At 44.5% G+C, this 15590-nt stretch overlaps 2 protein-coding genes across 2 annotated transcripts; both read right to left on the bottom strand.

Moving 5' to 3' along the window:
• Positions 1-109: 109 nt before the first annotated feature.
• On the bottom strand, positions 110-3739 carry LOC139213256 (complement component C1q receptor-like). The gene is made up of 2 exons (XM_070843914.1): positions 3304-3739; positions 110-2069 (listed from the first exon to the last, which is right to left on the bottom strand). The coding sequence occupies exons 1-2, from the start codon at positions 3737-3739 to the stop codon at positions 316-318; spliced, it is 2190 nt and encodes a 729-aa protein (XP_070700015.1). The 3' UTR covers positions 110-315.
• An 8198-nt stretch (positions 3740-11937) lies between these two features.
• LOC139213306 (CAAX prenyl protease 2-like) lies at positions 11938-14902 on the bottom strand. Its single transcript, XM_070843971.1, has 8 exons — positions 14766-14902; positions 14504-14606; positions 13725-13808; positions 13183-13261; positions 12900-13067; positions 12615-12686; positions 12306-12368; positions 11938-12225 (listed from the first exon to the last, which is right to left on the bottom strand). Exons 1-8 carry the CDS (start codon positions 14900-14902, stop codon positions 12005-12007), a joined length of 927 nt encoding a protein of 308 aa, XP_070700072.1. The 3' UTR covers positions 11938-12004.
• Between the last annotated feature and the right edge of the window lie 688 nt (positions 14903-15590).

Here is a 15590-nt window from a genome sequence, read left to right as displayed (position 1 = left end):
ATTTATTCATTCCTTTGGTTAGATGTTTTTTTATAACCTGGATTGGACAAACCACACAGCATTTCATCAGTTTCTTGGTTTTATTGAAGTCTAAAAACATGATGAGATAGTGAAATATTTACAAAGGGTGTGCAACAGAAAATATTTAAGTTTTCCTTGATGAATGAGAGAGCTGGTCAGCTGTACTAAATCCAAATGATAGTTTTAGTGACCAAGCCTGCACCACAAAAGAACTGTTAACAAACAGCTGGGCGTTCAGACACATCTGCGTGTGCATGTTTGTGTGCATGCACCTGTGTCTGTTTAGTTTAGGGTTCATGCTTGGGTTTTGCCGTTCCTTCTGTCAGGAGGCGTTGTGGGGAGTATCCAGCGATAGCAGTCTGAGAAGCTCAGGCTCTTGTCCACAGCACAGCTGGTACAGTAGACTATCCCCAGAGCCAGCATCACTACGAGGAACACACACAGAGGCACCAGCAGGGCCACCAGTAGCCAGCTCTTGTCGTGCTTCCGTTTACCTGCAGCAGATCCAGCCCCTACCCCCTCCGTGCCATTTACATCCTCCGTACTATCCGTCTTAGATCCTTCCTCCTCCTCAGTCCCAGTGGCCGACCCGTTTGCGGTCCCAGCTCCATCCTCACTACTAGCTTCTTTACCTCCTGTCTTAGCTTCAGCCTCGTTGCCAATTTCATTGCCTGTGGTGTCTTTCTGGGTTGGGGATGGGGCTGTCTGATATCGCCTTGGTGATATGGCATCCCATTGGTTCAGGTGATTATCCGACCCATGAGCCATGTCAGGGGAGAGACCCTCAGGGGCCTCTGTCAGCCAGTCAGCGTCAAAGTTAGTGTCAGCTTCAAAGTTTGGGTCCGGGGTGAATGAGGTGGACCAAGGATTATCATGGTTAGGGTCTAAGTCAGGCACGTGAGCGGCGTCACTGGGGTCAGGGGTCAGAGTGGAGTATTCTTCGTCATCGGGCGAGGGCTGGCAGGTAAGTCCATCAGCCTGCAGGTCATAGCCATTGTCACAATAACACTGGTACCCTCCCATATAGTTGAGACACTGCTGCTGGCAGGGCGACTCCCCCACACACTCATCTACATCTACACACTCTCCTTCACTGCCCGTCTTGTACCCGGGGTTACACAGACACGTGAAGGACCCCACTGTGTTCTCACATTTGCCCTCGCAGCTGCCCTCATCGAGGCACTCGTCGACGTCCACGCACTCGCCCTCGTCATCTGGCTGGTACCCTGAGTGGCAGGTGCAGTGGAAGGTGCCTGGGATGTTGACACAGAGTTGCGGGCAGGGTTGCTGTTGACATTCGTCTACATCAGAACACCTGCGGCCATCTGGACCCATCTGGTAGCCAGGGGGACATGTGCAACGGATGCCCCGAGATGTCTCCACACAGTCGTACTCACACCCCATCTTCACACAGACCTCTTTAATCTGGGGCTGGTCAGTGGGACCGGCGGAGTCAGAGGATAACTCAGGGCTGTCAGTTGGGCTCACGGGGTCGGGCTCGCAGCTGTACCCGTCCTCGTGTAGTATAAAGCCCTCAGAGCAGTAACAGTAGTAGTCTGTGTCTGTGTTCTCACAGTACTGCTCACATTTGTGGTCCCCGCTACACCAGTCCTGGTTCTGTGGAGCCGCTTCGGACGAGCAGAGCGGGGCATCCCTGGACCAGCCCACTGTCTCGTCATCCCTCTCCATGCACAGTACTGTCTGCTCAACAGGAGCATCTGGGTCTGAGCTGTCTGCAGGGCAGTACACAGTAGCTACAGACCCATAGGGCACGTGAGTCAGCAGGGTGCTGACAAGGTGAAACGGGGTGGTGTAAACAGCTGGACCTCTGCCCTCGTCCTCCAGTGGCGGACACATTCCCTTGTAGTTGTACTGGCAAACGTACCCATCCAGTGGCAGTGCGCAGGAGCCATCGAGCCACCGGTAATTGTCGCTGCTCTCACGTCCGCTCTCAGATGTGTGGACGGTCATGGCCACACAGCGAGGGGCCGCACAAGTCCCAGGGGTGTCTTCACGGAGCCAGTTGGTGAACTGGCCATCCTGGTCTCCTGTGTTAGAAAATAAAGAACAGGACCAGGTCAGAAAAATCCCCCATTTTTGAATTCCACACATATGGACTTTAAGGACACCTCATATTTTTGTTGCAATAACATTCAAATGGTAAGATTTTCCATTGCAATCTCTGGGTTGTAGTTTTACAGATGAGTTGTTCTTTTATGAACATCATAACGACCTGACAGTAAATGGCAAATTCCCCCACAGTGAAGTTTATAACTGACCAGGGCATGATTTCTTGACACACTGTTGAATTTGTATTTGTTCAGTGCTGTGAGCAATGCATACAAATCACTCTACATCAAACCCTGGTGAAATGAAGCCAAAACTATCTGTTTTCTTAGGTAGCACTGGGCAAAAGTGAGAATTTTTCTTTAACTTGGATAAACCAAATCCTTTAAATCTTTGCAGATGATAAAAAACAACTAAGCTGGCAACATAACTCTTGAAAATTTATAGTCTTTTCCGACTGAAGACCAAGGCAGACACTTTCAGTGATAAAAATTCCATCTGGTTTTTAGTGGGTGAGGTTTGTGTAATGACTAAATCAGGCTGAGAGGTAGCAATGGGGTCAAAAAGGGATTGAGCTTCCTCTGTCGCGCCAGCGCCGTCTCTGTGAAACAAAAGTAGTTAATGCAATTACCATCCAGTCAGTGCAGAGCTCTGGAGGCTGGCTCAGGTACCAAAGAGAGAGGTTAGAGTTCAGGGCCAACACAAGGGTTTAACACCATAGTCTAAAAGTAGATAATTAGCTTTTGATGCAATTGATATGTGTGTGTGGGAGTAGCATTACTGAAATAGGCCTATTGTTTGTAAGTACTGAATCAAATTGAGTTCATGAATGTTTAGGTAATTGTTGTATCACAGGTCCACATGTGTTTAACTAAAACATATATAGTAAAATAGGCCTGAATCCAGCATTGGTTGATTTAGTTTTTTATATGTTAGGCTGCAAATGCTGCCAGAACCAATTTAATCAAGTAGGTAATTAACTAACTAATGATTTTTTAACAGCATTAGTCTCAGTTATATGACAGATTTTCCATTAGATCACAGCACGCCAAAACATTTTTCACATTAGCTATGAGTGCTGTGACCTTTAAAAGACGTGAATACTTAATTATGTGCTTAACACTTATTTTGTCTGAGCTCAGTTATTAAAATCCGACACAATGTCTGATATGAAGATCAAAATCAGGGTCAAAGGTCAAAAAGCTGAGTATTTGCCTGTGACCCAGACGAATCCTCTGAGTGGTCGTGTGGATGAACACTGGCGCGGTGGTCTGTGCAGCCCGATCCACAGCCGAAACCTCGTTCTGGTCCCCTGAGCCTCGATGGCCGACAGCAGCTCGTGGACCACACCCGCTGCCTCGTGGGTATGCATCGTTGCCAGGGTCCCACCTCGCTCCCGGCAGCTCCGCCCAGCCTCCCTGAAGGTTCTCTTCTGGAGGAAGACAGTGTAGCATCCCTCCTGGTGGCAGAGTGCGTCTCTCTCCGCCAGCTGAGCCCCGGCTGCTGGCTGCTCCCCCTCCGCCTCCCTCAGCCTCTGGCCTCGGCTTCCAGGAGCCGCACAGACCATCAGCAGCCACAGGACACACAGGAGACTCATGCTGCTGCAGCTGCTACTGCTCCTGATGGTCTTTTGCATCCTCCACCAAGACATGAGGTCAAAACTAGGCCAACATTCAAATGAGTACCCCGACCTTACTGTCGAAATAAAAAACCTAATAAAAGTTTTTCTATTTTTTCTGGCTTCTTATCCAAATAAACCTGACCCACTTCAATTAATTTAACTAACTGAAACTTGCCAAACCAGGCTTGCTATACTTTCTCTATCCTGTTAGTGTATTTAAATAAATAATCTGGTCTGATTGACCTTTTGCTCAAAGTAATCTCAGGCAGATGAATCCAAAACTGACATCGGATTACCTTAATTTACCTTGGATTGCCCAAGCTCTTAATAGACAAATAGCTCTACAATGCAGAATCAGTCAAACTCCATTCATCAGCAAACTGTCAGCACTGCTAAAAATTTCACCAGATCCTATATAAAAACAATAAAAAACCAATGCAGTCCAGTGGAATCCCCCAGAAAAGTCCACGTGAGTCCAGTACAGTCCCAAATACAGTCCAGTGAAGTACCTGCAGGGTTCAAAATAGGCTGAATGGAGCAATCTGCCTTTCTGCTAAGTCCAAAAGTGTTCAGTAGAGTCCACATATGAATCTGATGAACTTCAGTGACAGAAACCCTCTCCTGTATCTGATCCTGCTGGGGCTTTCTTGCCTCTGCAGAGCTGGCTTTCTGACTGAACCTCAGAAAGAGAAAAAGATGGGGGAGGGTGGAAGGGGAGGGAGGGGGGGGGCTACGTAGAGGAAAAAGAATTGTGTGTTTTTGGAAGAGGGGGCTGGTAAAGTGTGTGAGTGTATAAGGAAAGGCTGGAGGGGTTGACGGGTTGGGGGGGGGGGCTAGTTATGAAAACCATACGGCACCATTCTGTCCCCCCATCTTGCCTATGGCTTTGGATGCACACGCACACACACACACACACACACACACACTCTCATACTCGCACAGTCCTCATGCTGCACAGCATCCACAGGAGTGGAAAGTGTTTGTCAGCTCTGTGAGATGCAGCGTTTGTCTCCCCCTTCCTCTTCTCTGCTCCTTTTTGTCTTCCACCTTCAGCCTTTCTGTCTGGCTCTCCTCTTCTCTCTCAGCCTTCAGTCTCTTTATTAGTTGCTCTTAATCTCATTCATTCTTACTCTCTGTCCTCACCAGTACTCTTCATTCTATTTTCTGGTTTTTCTGCCACCACCTCCCCCTTCTCTCTTCTCTCTCTAACAAGTCTATACCAGCTGGAAGTTTTTACAATCCAATGGAAACATTTGAGTATGGAACAGGAATACCTGTTGGACCATGTGTGTGTGTGTGAGTGTGTGTGTGTGTGTGAGTTCATTCTTATGCTGTTATACAATAACTTCATATGGGCACAGATGTCTAAGTGTTCTTCATTGTGTGTGTGTGGCTACCACTCGGGGGCATATGGAGGAGAGGAAACAGGAAATGCCAGATGTGCATCAGCCTGACCTCTCAGTAACTGGGGAGCAGGAGCGTTGACGGGGGTACCTCCACTGCTGTCACATGATCTGTCCGCCATGAATGGTGGGCTACGTCTGGTGCAAAGTCTAAACTGAATTGGGATTTTCTAAGGAAAAAAATAATCTTTTTCTTTTTTCTTGTAACTATGCCACAAACAAAGCCGAAGAATACTAAATGAAGCAAATAGTGATTATTTTTGAGGATTCAAGCCCTCATGGGAATGTTACAGATTTAACGCTGACAAACAACGGATGACAGACTGTAAATAAAGGTCTACCACACAGAAACAAGATGAACTGTTGAACAATCTAAACAACATAAGTGGAAAAGTGCTTCAGCAAACAATAGCCCCTCACATAAAAATGCTCATCACGCTTCTCGCTGTGGAAAGTGTGACCTGCCACAACACAATTTAAGCAGCTTGATGTCATTATCGTATGCTGTAATCTTCCCCTTCGGCTGCTGTGAAATGACTGTTTAATGCAAAACTTAAAAAATGACAGCAAAGCTTCACCCGCTGAAGCTCCTCAGCACAGTGTGATGTGATGGAAAAGTCATACTGTTATGTGTTATTAGCCGCATCAATATTGGTCAGGGCCTGCACTCTCTCTGTGTACAGCAGATGAGCTGGCTGGTTGCTGGCTGTGGTGTGTTGGTTTTGGCAGACAGAACATATACAATCTAACTTTTCAGCAGTCTTTTCCAGTTATGTAACAACCATCGGAACTAGAGGGAGAACAGACATAAAACCTCAGGATCCCGGAGAACCTAAAGAGCCTTTCGGTTTTGTTCCCCTCCTCTTTCTCCTCCTCCTCCACATCCCTAATCCGCGTCCTGTCTTCCTCTGATTTTCTTTTTCTCTGACTACCCCCATCCTCCTCTCTCCTCTGTGTCCTCTCTCCCTTCCCTTATTATTCTTTCATCCCCCTCATCCCCCCTCTCACTTCTTGCATCCTCTTGCTCTCCTCGCTCTCCTGATCTTCTCCGCTCGCCTTCTCTCCCTCTCCTCTCTTTCAGTCTCATTATTTGGGCTCCCAAGTCAGCAATATCTCCCCCAGAACTCCTGCTTTCACCCCAAACCTCCCACTTTTGGTCTGTTTATTCTATCATTTTAGGCTGGTTGACCCCTCCTCCCGCTCAGACAGCCACGCTCCCAGAGACACATTCCAGAAATGTAATTGATAGAACAGACAAAACTTCTCCTTTCCATAGTCCTGCACTCCCAATTCCCCCCTTTCACATTAATGTACTTACAGTACCTCCAATCTCCTCTATCTCCCAACCCAAAGACCTCTAATGGAACATACAGATCCCTTGATTTTATATTCCCTGCCTCCTAGGTCACAGCCTATTTTCTACCTCCTTGACTCCTCGCCACTTGCCACATATCATCACAGGCTCTGGTACGTTCTCAAAATCCAGCTTTCAAGCTGTAGAGCTGTACCCTCCAGCTCTACAGCCTCTCCGTTTCACTTCAACCACTCATTCTATTTTTTAGCAGCTGAAATGCTGTTCTTCATTTGATGTTCTCTGGCCGCTCAACCTTTGATGTCTGGATTGATAAAACACTTCAGGCACTTTTCCTTCACTGATAGAACATGCGACATGTATTTACCAAGAATAAGGGCTGGGTGTTTCTAGAAAAGACCAAGTTTGTACAATGTGTTGTCTGGCCACATCGGAGAGTTTATGAACAGCCACAGGGAGTATATGCATAACCATTTAAATATGGGAATAACAGCGCATATTTTCAGACAGTCTCTACTGAAGGGCATCCAGTGTTGTGTTTGTTTTTGCAGGAAAAGAGACAGAAAAAATAAGAGCAAGAGAGAAAAGTTCAAACCTTGCCTGCTGTCTCACTTCTGCACACCGGGCTGACCTTTGTGTGATGTGGGTGTGAATTATTGAAACTGTTGGACACAGCCGTGAAAATACCAGAAATTCATGGGAGTACAGCCATGTTAGCAGCTCTTGATAAAAAGTCAGAGGATTACCAAAGTTGGTAAAAGGACACGATATCTGGTCCAAACTGAATGGTCATCCAACCAATATTTCTGTAAAAACCAGAAATGTCAACTCATTGAGGAACAATCGGGGGAATCAGGCAGCAAGCTTCATCCTCTGGAGAAAAAAAATGTCTGTACAAAACTTTAATGGCAATCCATCTTATCGTTGTTGTGATATTTCCGTCTTGACCGGAGTAGAAGGCAAATGACCAGCAAATTGCCACATCATTAGTACGACTAAGAGTTAATGTGTAAAACACATGTTACATGTCAGCATGTTAGGGAGAAAAGACTCTCCACAGGTCGGGTCTATGTAAGCATTTAATGATAAAGTTAACGTTTCGGTCACTAGACCTTCAACAAAAACCTATTTCTTCAAATATTGCTCGGATGAACTGAGCTTTATCACGAAATATACTTGGACTAGACTGAAGTGTGCAGGGCTTCCTTAAACCCCAACTGCTCCAGTGAAGCTGCAATGGGCAGCTTCTGGGTGTGAAAATATGCAAGTGTGTGAGCAGAAAGAGAGAAACTTCCACGGAAAACCAAAAGTAGAAGAAAGAATCATATTGTCATTTTTGTGCAAGAACATGTTCGTAAATGCAACAAATATACCTACCTCCAGTTCTTTTATTTAAATAAATCTGGTCAATATGGAAAATTATGTGGCAATATATCCACAACATATAATATAACCATTGGTCTACCCTTCAGTTTAGATGTTAATGAATCTACTGTATGTCAGTACTATTGCATATATCATAAATACTGGATATTTCTGTTATTTTACTCCGTTTCTATATGAGAGTTTGTCGATGCTAAAAGCCAAACTCATGTGTCATACAATTTTACAAGTGTCGTACACTTCTCTGCCTGTGCTTTGATAGTTACAATGTTTTTCTTGGCTATATAAATAGGAATGCCACTGGTCCCGGGGTCACTGAGCTTCCTCACCGATGTCAAGGAAACTGCGCTGTTACTTCCTCATTGTCTTGGGTCAATGGAGACTCGCACCATTCAGGCCCATTGAAGCATTTGTACCATATCAAATACAGCCGGACACGTCAGTTGCTCATTTTTCCCAACCGCTGGTGTCTTATGTCACACACACACACACACACACACACACATACTGAAGCAATTAGCGGCGGCCTTGTGGTTAAATAATGGAGTGTAGGCATTCCTGGTGATTTCTGTGCAGTGGAGGAAAAAGACGATACTTTTATCCACTTCTTCTACAAGGTCCATATGTTTCATCTTTCATAGCAGACATGAATGCCCCCCCCTTCCACACCCGGACTGTCAACAAATCTTCACCGCAAATATCTGAGCAGACTGGGGTCGCTGTTGAATTGGTTGAATCCAGAAGGAATAATTCGCTGCCAGCTCAAGTCTACAATTACTTGAACCATCAACTGAAAGAATTTGGACACTTTTAGAGGTATCTTTAAGCGAGTTGGTAACCCTGCATCGCAGGTATGTCGAAGTACCAGGTGACCTTTATTAACCTTTATTTAACCTTGGAATAGTGTACTGAGCATGCTCTTTGGCCATGTCCTTATTCCTTCATGCTCAGTTTCACTCATGTTAACCACTGGGGGATGTCCAGTACAAACACAGCCTCCTACTGTCATCCACAGCTCCACTGGAACGACAGTAGATTTTCGGATTGTGAACTGGCAACCAACATGGGCATGGGGAGGGTTTGGAAAATTGAACTTGCAACTCCATTTACTTCCTTAGCTGAAAGACAAGATGTAAGTCTCATCTACATGTATTCTTGCATTGCATTCTTCAAACTAGCAAAGAACGGAAAAAATGAATACCATTGTGTGAACAGCTGCTACTGAATTTCCAGTTAAGAGTCATATGGCAAGTTTAGAACAAACATGGCTGCTGATGGAAACAGCAGTCGCCTGGCTCTTTCTGTCCAAAAACATTTTTTAGCTGCAGAGAAAGAGAATAAAAACAGCATGACTAACAAAGGCTCGGGTGACACACATGCATAATCGTCTGGACTGCAGTTGGAGTTCGCTGCGCATAAAAAAAAGCACACATGCACAGACAAACCTAAGACAAACAGTCTGGTAGAAAATCAGCAGAAACTGTTCAGGTTTAAAAAACTGCTGAGAGGCAGAATGAGAGATGGAGAGAGCACTGAGAGCGGATAATTCCTGACAGATTATTCCTTTACCAGATGATAGTCTCAGGTTTTCCATAGTCACGGCCATGCGCATACACACACAGACACAGGCAGTCATTTTACGCGTCTTTGTAGTGTCTTTCATGATGCAGTCATATTTCTCCAGAGACGGAGTGTGTGTGTGTGTGCGTGTGTTGGTTTGCACGTAATGGTAAATGCATTAAAAGTGAGAAGAAAGGACGACGACTCCACAAGAAAGGGATGGGACACAAAGGCTCGACGGAGCGACTGAGACAGACGGGCGTCTGATGTGCAGGACCTTTGAGATAGCCCTCCACACGGCTGACTTCTTCTCTCAGCACCATTTCCTCTTATTCTCACAGGTCCTCTTCTACTGAAACATAACATTTTGTACCCCACATCCCTCATATGACCTGACTTCCATTTTCAATATGCCTCTCAAAAACCAGCTAGTCTGAAAAAGAGAAAAAAAGACTGCAGAAAAGCAGTAATGTGCCTGACTCAGCATTAGCAAAAGAAGGTAAATCATTCCCTTACCACAACGCTGAAATCATGTGCAGACCATTTATGTGCAGGGAAATAAAATAACAGTCTGTCTTTCTATGCTGTCAATTATTCTGCTGTCTTTACTTCACATTCCCAACAGTGAGGCAGCAGTCACCAAGAGGTCTCAGGGGGTGGCTGCCAAATTGGGGGTTGTTAGATTTGATCTTAGTGCAATTCTCAGGGGAGAACACCGGGGGAGGTAAATAGGTAATATAGTTGTTTCTTGCAAGAACTGCTGTTGAGCTTGATCCATAGCACCAAAGTCCCCCAAATCCCCAAACTCTCAGCAGCCAGTAGCTGAAGACTTTGTTGTAGCCTGCTGGAAAAATCCCAAGTATGACTGAGTTGAGATATATGAAAGAGCGGAGCAGAGAAGGGATCATGATGTGAAGTCAGTCTTTCCTTGAATAAATAAAGATTTGAAAAAAACCCTCCTTAATCCCTTTAAACCTAACCTTTTCCAACATTTTGCAGGGGTGAGCAGAAGATAAACCCCAGTTTGTGACCAGAGCTTTGTTGGTATTTGAGGTAATGGGAAATTGGTGCTGTGGACTGCCCAAACACGCGGCACACTCCGGTCCAAGTTTAAGGAACAAGCATGTCCTGGGAAAAATGCATATCTGCTTTCTTGCCGCAACATAGATGAGAAGATTTGTACGACTTTCAGGTCTGCAGGGTGAATATGTAACTACAGCCATCAGCCAGTTAGCTTAGCTCAGTATAAAGAAGCAGCCAGCCTCTCTCTGCCCAGAGAAAACAAAACCTGCCAATTAAAAGCTCACTAATTAACAGCCAAGATGGAGCCAAGATACAGTCCGACCAACAGACACATCTATTGTCCACCCAAAAAATAGCGCATTGTCATTTGTGTGCTTTGGTTTTGTATGTTAACTAGTGAGTTTTAGAAGTACTGGTAGACAGATATCTTACTTGTGGACAGAACCAGGCTAGCTTTTTCCCCCTGTTTCCACTCTTTATGCTAAGATAAGATAACCGGCTGCTGGCTCCAGCTATCGTACAGACATGAATGCGACAAGAAAGTGAAAAAAGCGCATTTCCCAAAATGTCTAACTATTGAAGATGTTTTTTTTCCTGTAACAAAGTCTAAAACTAACAAAACAAAATATCATCTTAAGTGTATGGATGCGTCAAATGCAGGGAAATGAGGTGAACTGAAATTCATTATGGATAACTATAGTATATCTACAGAAGTATAGGCCCGACATGAATTTACATAGTATCAGCTGGTTTAAGTTGGAAACAAAGTTTTTATAATTAGCTCATCAGTCTGTCTCAAAAATCTTTATTGTCTGACACAACCTTTCACCTCTCAGTCTTAAACCTTCACCATTTCCACTCACCCCAAATCTCCTCTCCTCAACTCTGCCGCTCCACATTCTAGATTTCCTTGGGGACGCTCTAAAGTTTCCCCCCATCCTCCACTTCCATTTTCTCCTTTATTTTTCTCTCTTCTTTTCTCCTCTCTGGTTGACTTGCTGGTGTTACTTCAGGCTGGAACTATTTTTTTTTGTCTAACAACTCTGGCTTTCATTGCCTTATTTGTCCCAATGATATGACTTTACATAGCTGTCCCTCTGCACTTTGGTTCCCTTCATGTGTTCGTTGGCGTCTGTGTCGATGTTTCTGTCTGTCTTCTCTTTCTGTCTGCATGTGTGTCTTTGTCTACTGCTGTCTCCTCCACCGCCTTCCCTTTCCCATCGTTCGCTTTCACAGTTCATCTGTTTTTCTCCGACACATACACACACACACACACACACACACCAAACACACCAAACTCAGCCAGTGAAAGTTGTACCAGCGTTGTATTTCAATACAGTAGGAAATATTTTTCGACCATGCAGGAAATGTCTGAACTGCTAGAATCGTTCTCTCCTTCTCCACACACACACACACACACACACACACACACACACACACACACACACACACACACACACACACACACACACACACACACACATAAATGCATACCTAATCTCTGAATCTCCCAATCTGAAAAACTTTTTTATTTGAAAACCCAGCACAAAATGAAATCCATGGTAAATCCATAGTTTTAAGAGCAGGAGCAGGCTATATTTAATTTCATTGAGTCTAGCATACAGACACTGGAGGGGGAGCCAGGCTGCAGACAGGAATGGCACCATAGAAGAGGGGGTCTGTTAGTGGGAAGAGCAGCACCAGAAACAGCAGCAGCCCCATCAGGTACGAGAAGAGTAGAGCAGATCGTTGAGGGTGTTTCAGGGCAGAGCTGATGTCAGGCAGGCCTTGACTGTTACAGAATGAATGGCACAAAACCGGACCCACAATATGACCTAAAGAAAGACATTACAGGTTCAATAAGGTGGTATTGTACGTGTTAGTAGGTCAGTGTGCTGTTCACTTCATCTCTCACCAGTTCTCATGAATATAAAGGCAGTAAAGGCACCAAACACAGTTGTGTATAAGAACTGCAGCCCTGCAACAGAACAGCACAAAAAAATCCATAAAACGTGCCAAATGAATGACCTTCCTCCATAAAATCTGTATGATTAACTGCAGCTTTATTTTTCTTGTGTCCATCTGATAATCTTGCAAAGCTGATATAAATCTTGCACAAGCATAGTTTGGATGTGATCCAATAATCACCACATATCAACCCCCAAAACAAAAAATGTATTATTACAGATGAGGATATTGAGGAGAGTTCTGCAGGCCAACTGACCTGACACCAAGAGGATAACTCTCATACTGTCCTTCTGGAGGCGCCGTTGCTCTATGATATGGTGGAAATGGGCTAGAATGACACCATAAAGTGGAAAGGAGTTTGTTGTGACAACAGTGGTGAAAACAAATATCATGCCATATAAAATAATGTAGGCCCTACTAATATGTATTCAGGCTAAAACAACCCAAACGTTTTAATCCATTAATACATTAATCTGTTATGAAAATGCCTTATTGTTATTTGCTGTAAAAGAGTAAAAAGCAGGTTTGGTGGTTGCCATACCAACACCGAAGAACAGCGGAGCCGTGAAGATGGCAGCAGTGGGTGCAGTGCAGGGCACCAGCATGGGCAGCATGGCCCCTCTGAACACCAGCTCCTCTGTGAGTGGCGCCACCACCTGGTTTCTGAGCCACACTACATCTCCAACACACAACCTCCACGACTGAACATCTGGGAAAATAAAGTCTAGACTCCATGATGACATACACATCAAAGGCATGCAAGCAGACATGTAAAACTAAGAATATTGTGACCTAACATTTAGTAGACACGAAGTTTAACTCACCCAGTGCAGACTGCAGCTCTCCAGCGAAGCCTTCAGGGTTGTCCATCACAGAGTGAACCAGGGGACCGAGATAAAACACCTGATGTTTAGAATGAAATCAAGTCTTTATTACATCCAGTAAGTAATATAAAAAAGTATATTAAAAAAAAGATTAAAGAGCAGGATCTAGAGAATATAGGGCATATGTTTTCAGTATGTGGTTTAAACATGCTCGTGGGATACCACTGCAAAACGCAGACATTTACTAGATGCAGTAAAGGAATTTATTTTCTGAAATGTCAAAGCTGCCTTAGTGCAGCATAAATAAAATGCTCTAAGAGGGAAACTGGAGCAGTGTTTGAATCTACAAATGCTCCCTGGTAGTGGCATCTTCATTTTTGACCATCTTCATCCAAATAACTTACCAATATGGGTTCTCGGTTAACTTTAAGAGAAAAGATGGTGGTAAAAATGGGTTTAAAAAGTGAATGTTTTTCTATTGGAATAACATTTAGCTTTTTGGAAGACTCCTCAGTGGTCTTAGCTGAGACTGTCTGACGTACCATCGTCAGTAGTAGTGGCAGTATGGCTGCAGGAATCAGACCCTCCAGGCGAACTCCCATCAACTTCCACACCGAGGCATCGACCTGGGAGGGCAGAATGTAGCTTTATGCACATAGTTTTTAACACTAAAGTGATTATAAAGTTAAGCCAGTGTGACCCCAGGCTTAACCTCACAAAACACCTTATGTTTAGTGAAGATGAACCGAGGAGTGAGGACGCTGCCCTTCACCTGGACGGTCAGGGTTCAGTCCCCTCCGTGAAGTGTCCTCAAACAAAGACTCTGAATCCCTTTCAGCTTGACTGATGCTGACCTTTGACCTCTGTGAGGAATGGACGTCGACGGTTCAAACACTTGATTTCTCTACCTGGATGACGATGGTTACTTTTATATAAAGCACTTTGGAGTGTGAGTGCATACATTGGGCATAATTTTACTGGCAATTAAAGTATGTATATATACCAGTTGCCAGTTTATTAGGCTAAAACTACAGCATCCTTACACAGCTGCTGTAACTATCTTATAGAGTGCTGGGTGGTCTCTACAGCAATGCCTCATATTGTAGAAGAAGAAGAAGAATTACCTTTATTAGTCCCCTAAGGAGAAAAATCTTTTTGTTCTATCTCTAGGTTGATGGGCTGCCACATAGCAGTGCCCCAGGAGGTCTTAGGGGTTTGGTGCTTTGCTCAAGGGCACGTCAGCAGGGCCCAGGTCCAGCTACTAGTCCACACACTGTACTGCACTGTACGAGAATGGCATGTTTTATCCATGAGTGCTTACCCTGACATCAGCCCAGTACATCCATGCCTTCACCACTGCAGGTGACAGTGCAGAGACCAGCAGCACACTGGCACAGCGACGTTTTATCACACTGGGATGGTCCCTGCACACACACACACACACACACACACACACACACACACACACACACACACACACACACACACACACACACACACACACACACACACACACACACACAGCAACAGTTTACTAGTATAGCTTTACAGCACCGTCACAGGTCTGCAGGTGAGTTGTATACCTGGGTAAGCTGCTTCTCCAGACGTACAAACTGCCAACGTACAGACAGGCGAGCAGAAGGCAGCTCAGCACACACACACAACATCTTGTACGTGCACGCTCCACCTCCGTTACAGTTTCATGTTCTGGTTCCAGCATGACCAAACCAGAGGGTTCGCAGTCAGAGTTACGGGAGGTTCCTCAGGTGAGCCACAGCGATCACAGGTTCATCGTGTTTTGGCCTGGATTGGTTCTGTGTGACATCTCAGATTAGTAGATCCAAGTGAAGCGGAGATCCGTGCTGCAGAGGCAAGCTGATTAGCACTAATACTCTACTGGGAGGACACATGCGCACGTAAGCATGCAAGCACACACACACACACACACACACACACACACACATGTATTACATTATCCCATTTGTGGAAAACTTAAGTCAGAAGAAAGCTCATATTTTCTTACAATAATGTGACTTTTTCAATCAGACGCTTTTAGTCATTTGATACTGTAACTAAATCACATTAGAAAACATTTGTATATTTTCCAGTGGGTACCCGCATTTTTGGCCTCAGTCAACACTGAGAATTTAATTAAAGAGGTATTTGGTTTTAACGTTTTAAATATCTACCAAAATAACAGGAACTTTTCATGTTATACTACAATTGCAGGCAAAAGACCAAAAAACTACTTCCTAAAAATAATACATTTTTAAAAAATCAATACATTTTCAGACTGTATTTGTTTAGGATTTGGTTACATCATTAATATAAGCTTCACAAAACATGTGTTTGCTACAGGAGCATTATGTTTCACAGGTCGCCTCAGTGAAAAAAATCTACAAAACCCA

Source organism: Pempheris klunzingeri, chromosome 14, assembly GCF_042242105.1.
Source record: "Pempheris klunzingeri isolate RE-2024b chromosome 14, fPemKlu1.hap1, whole genome shotgun sequence".
NCBI lineage: Eukaryota > Metazoa > Chordata > Actinopteri > Acropomatiformes > Pempheridae > Pempheris > Pempheris klunzingeri.
This window is presented reverse-complemented; position numbering and strand designations above follow the sequence as displayed.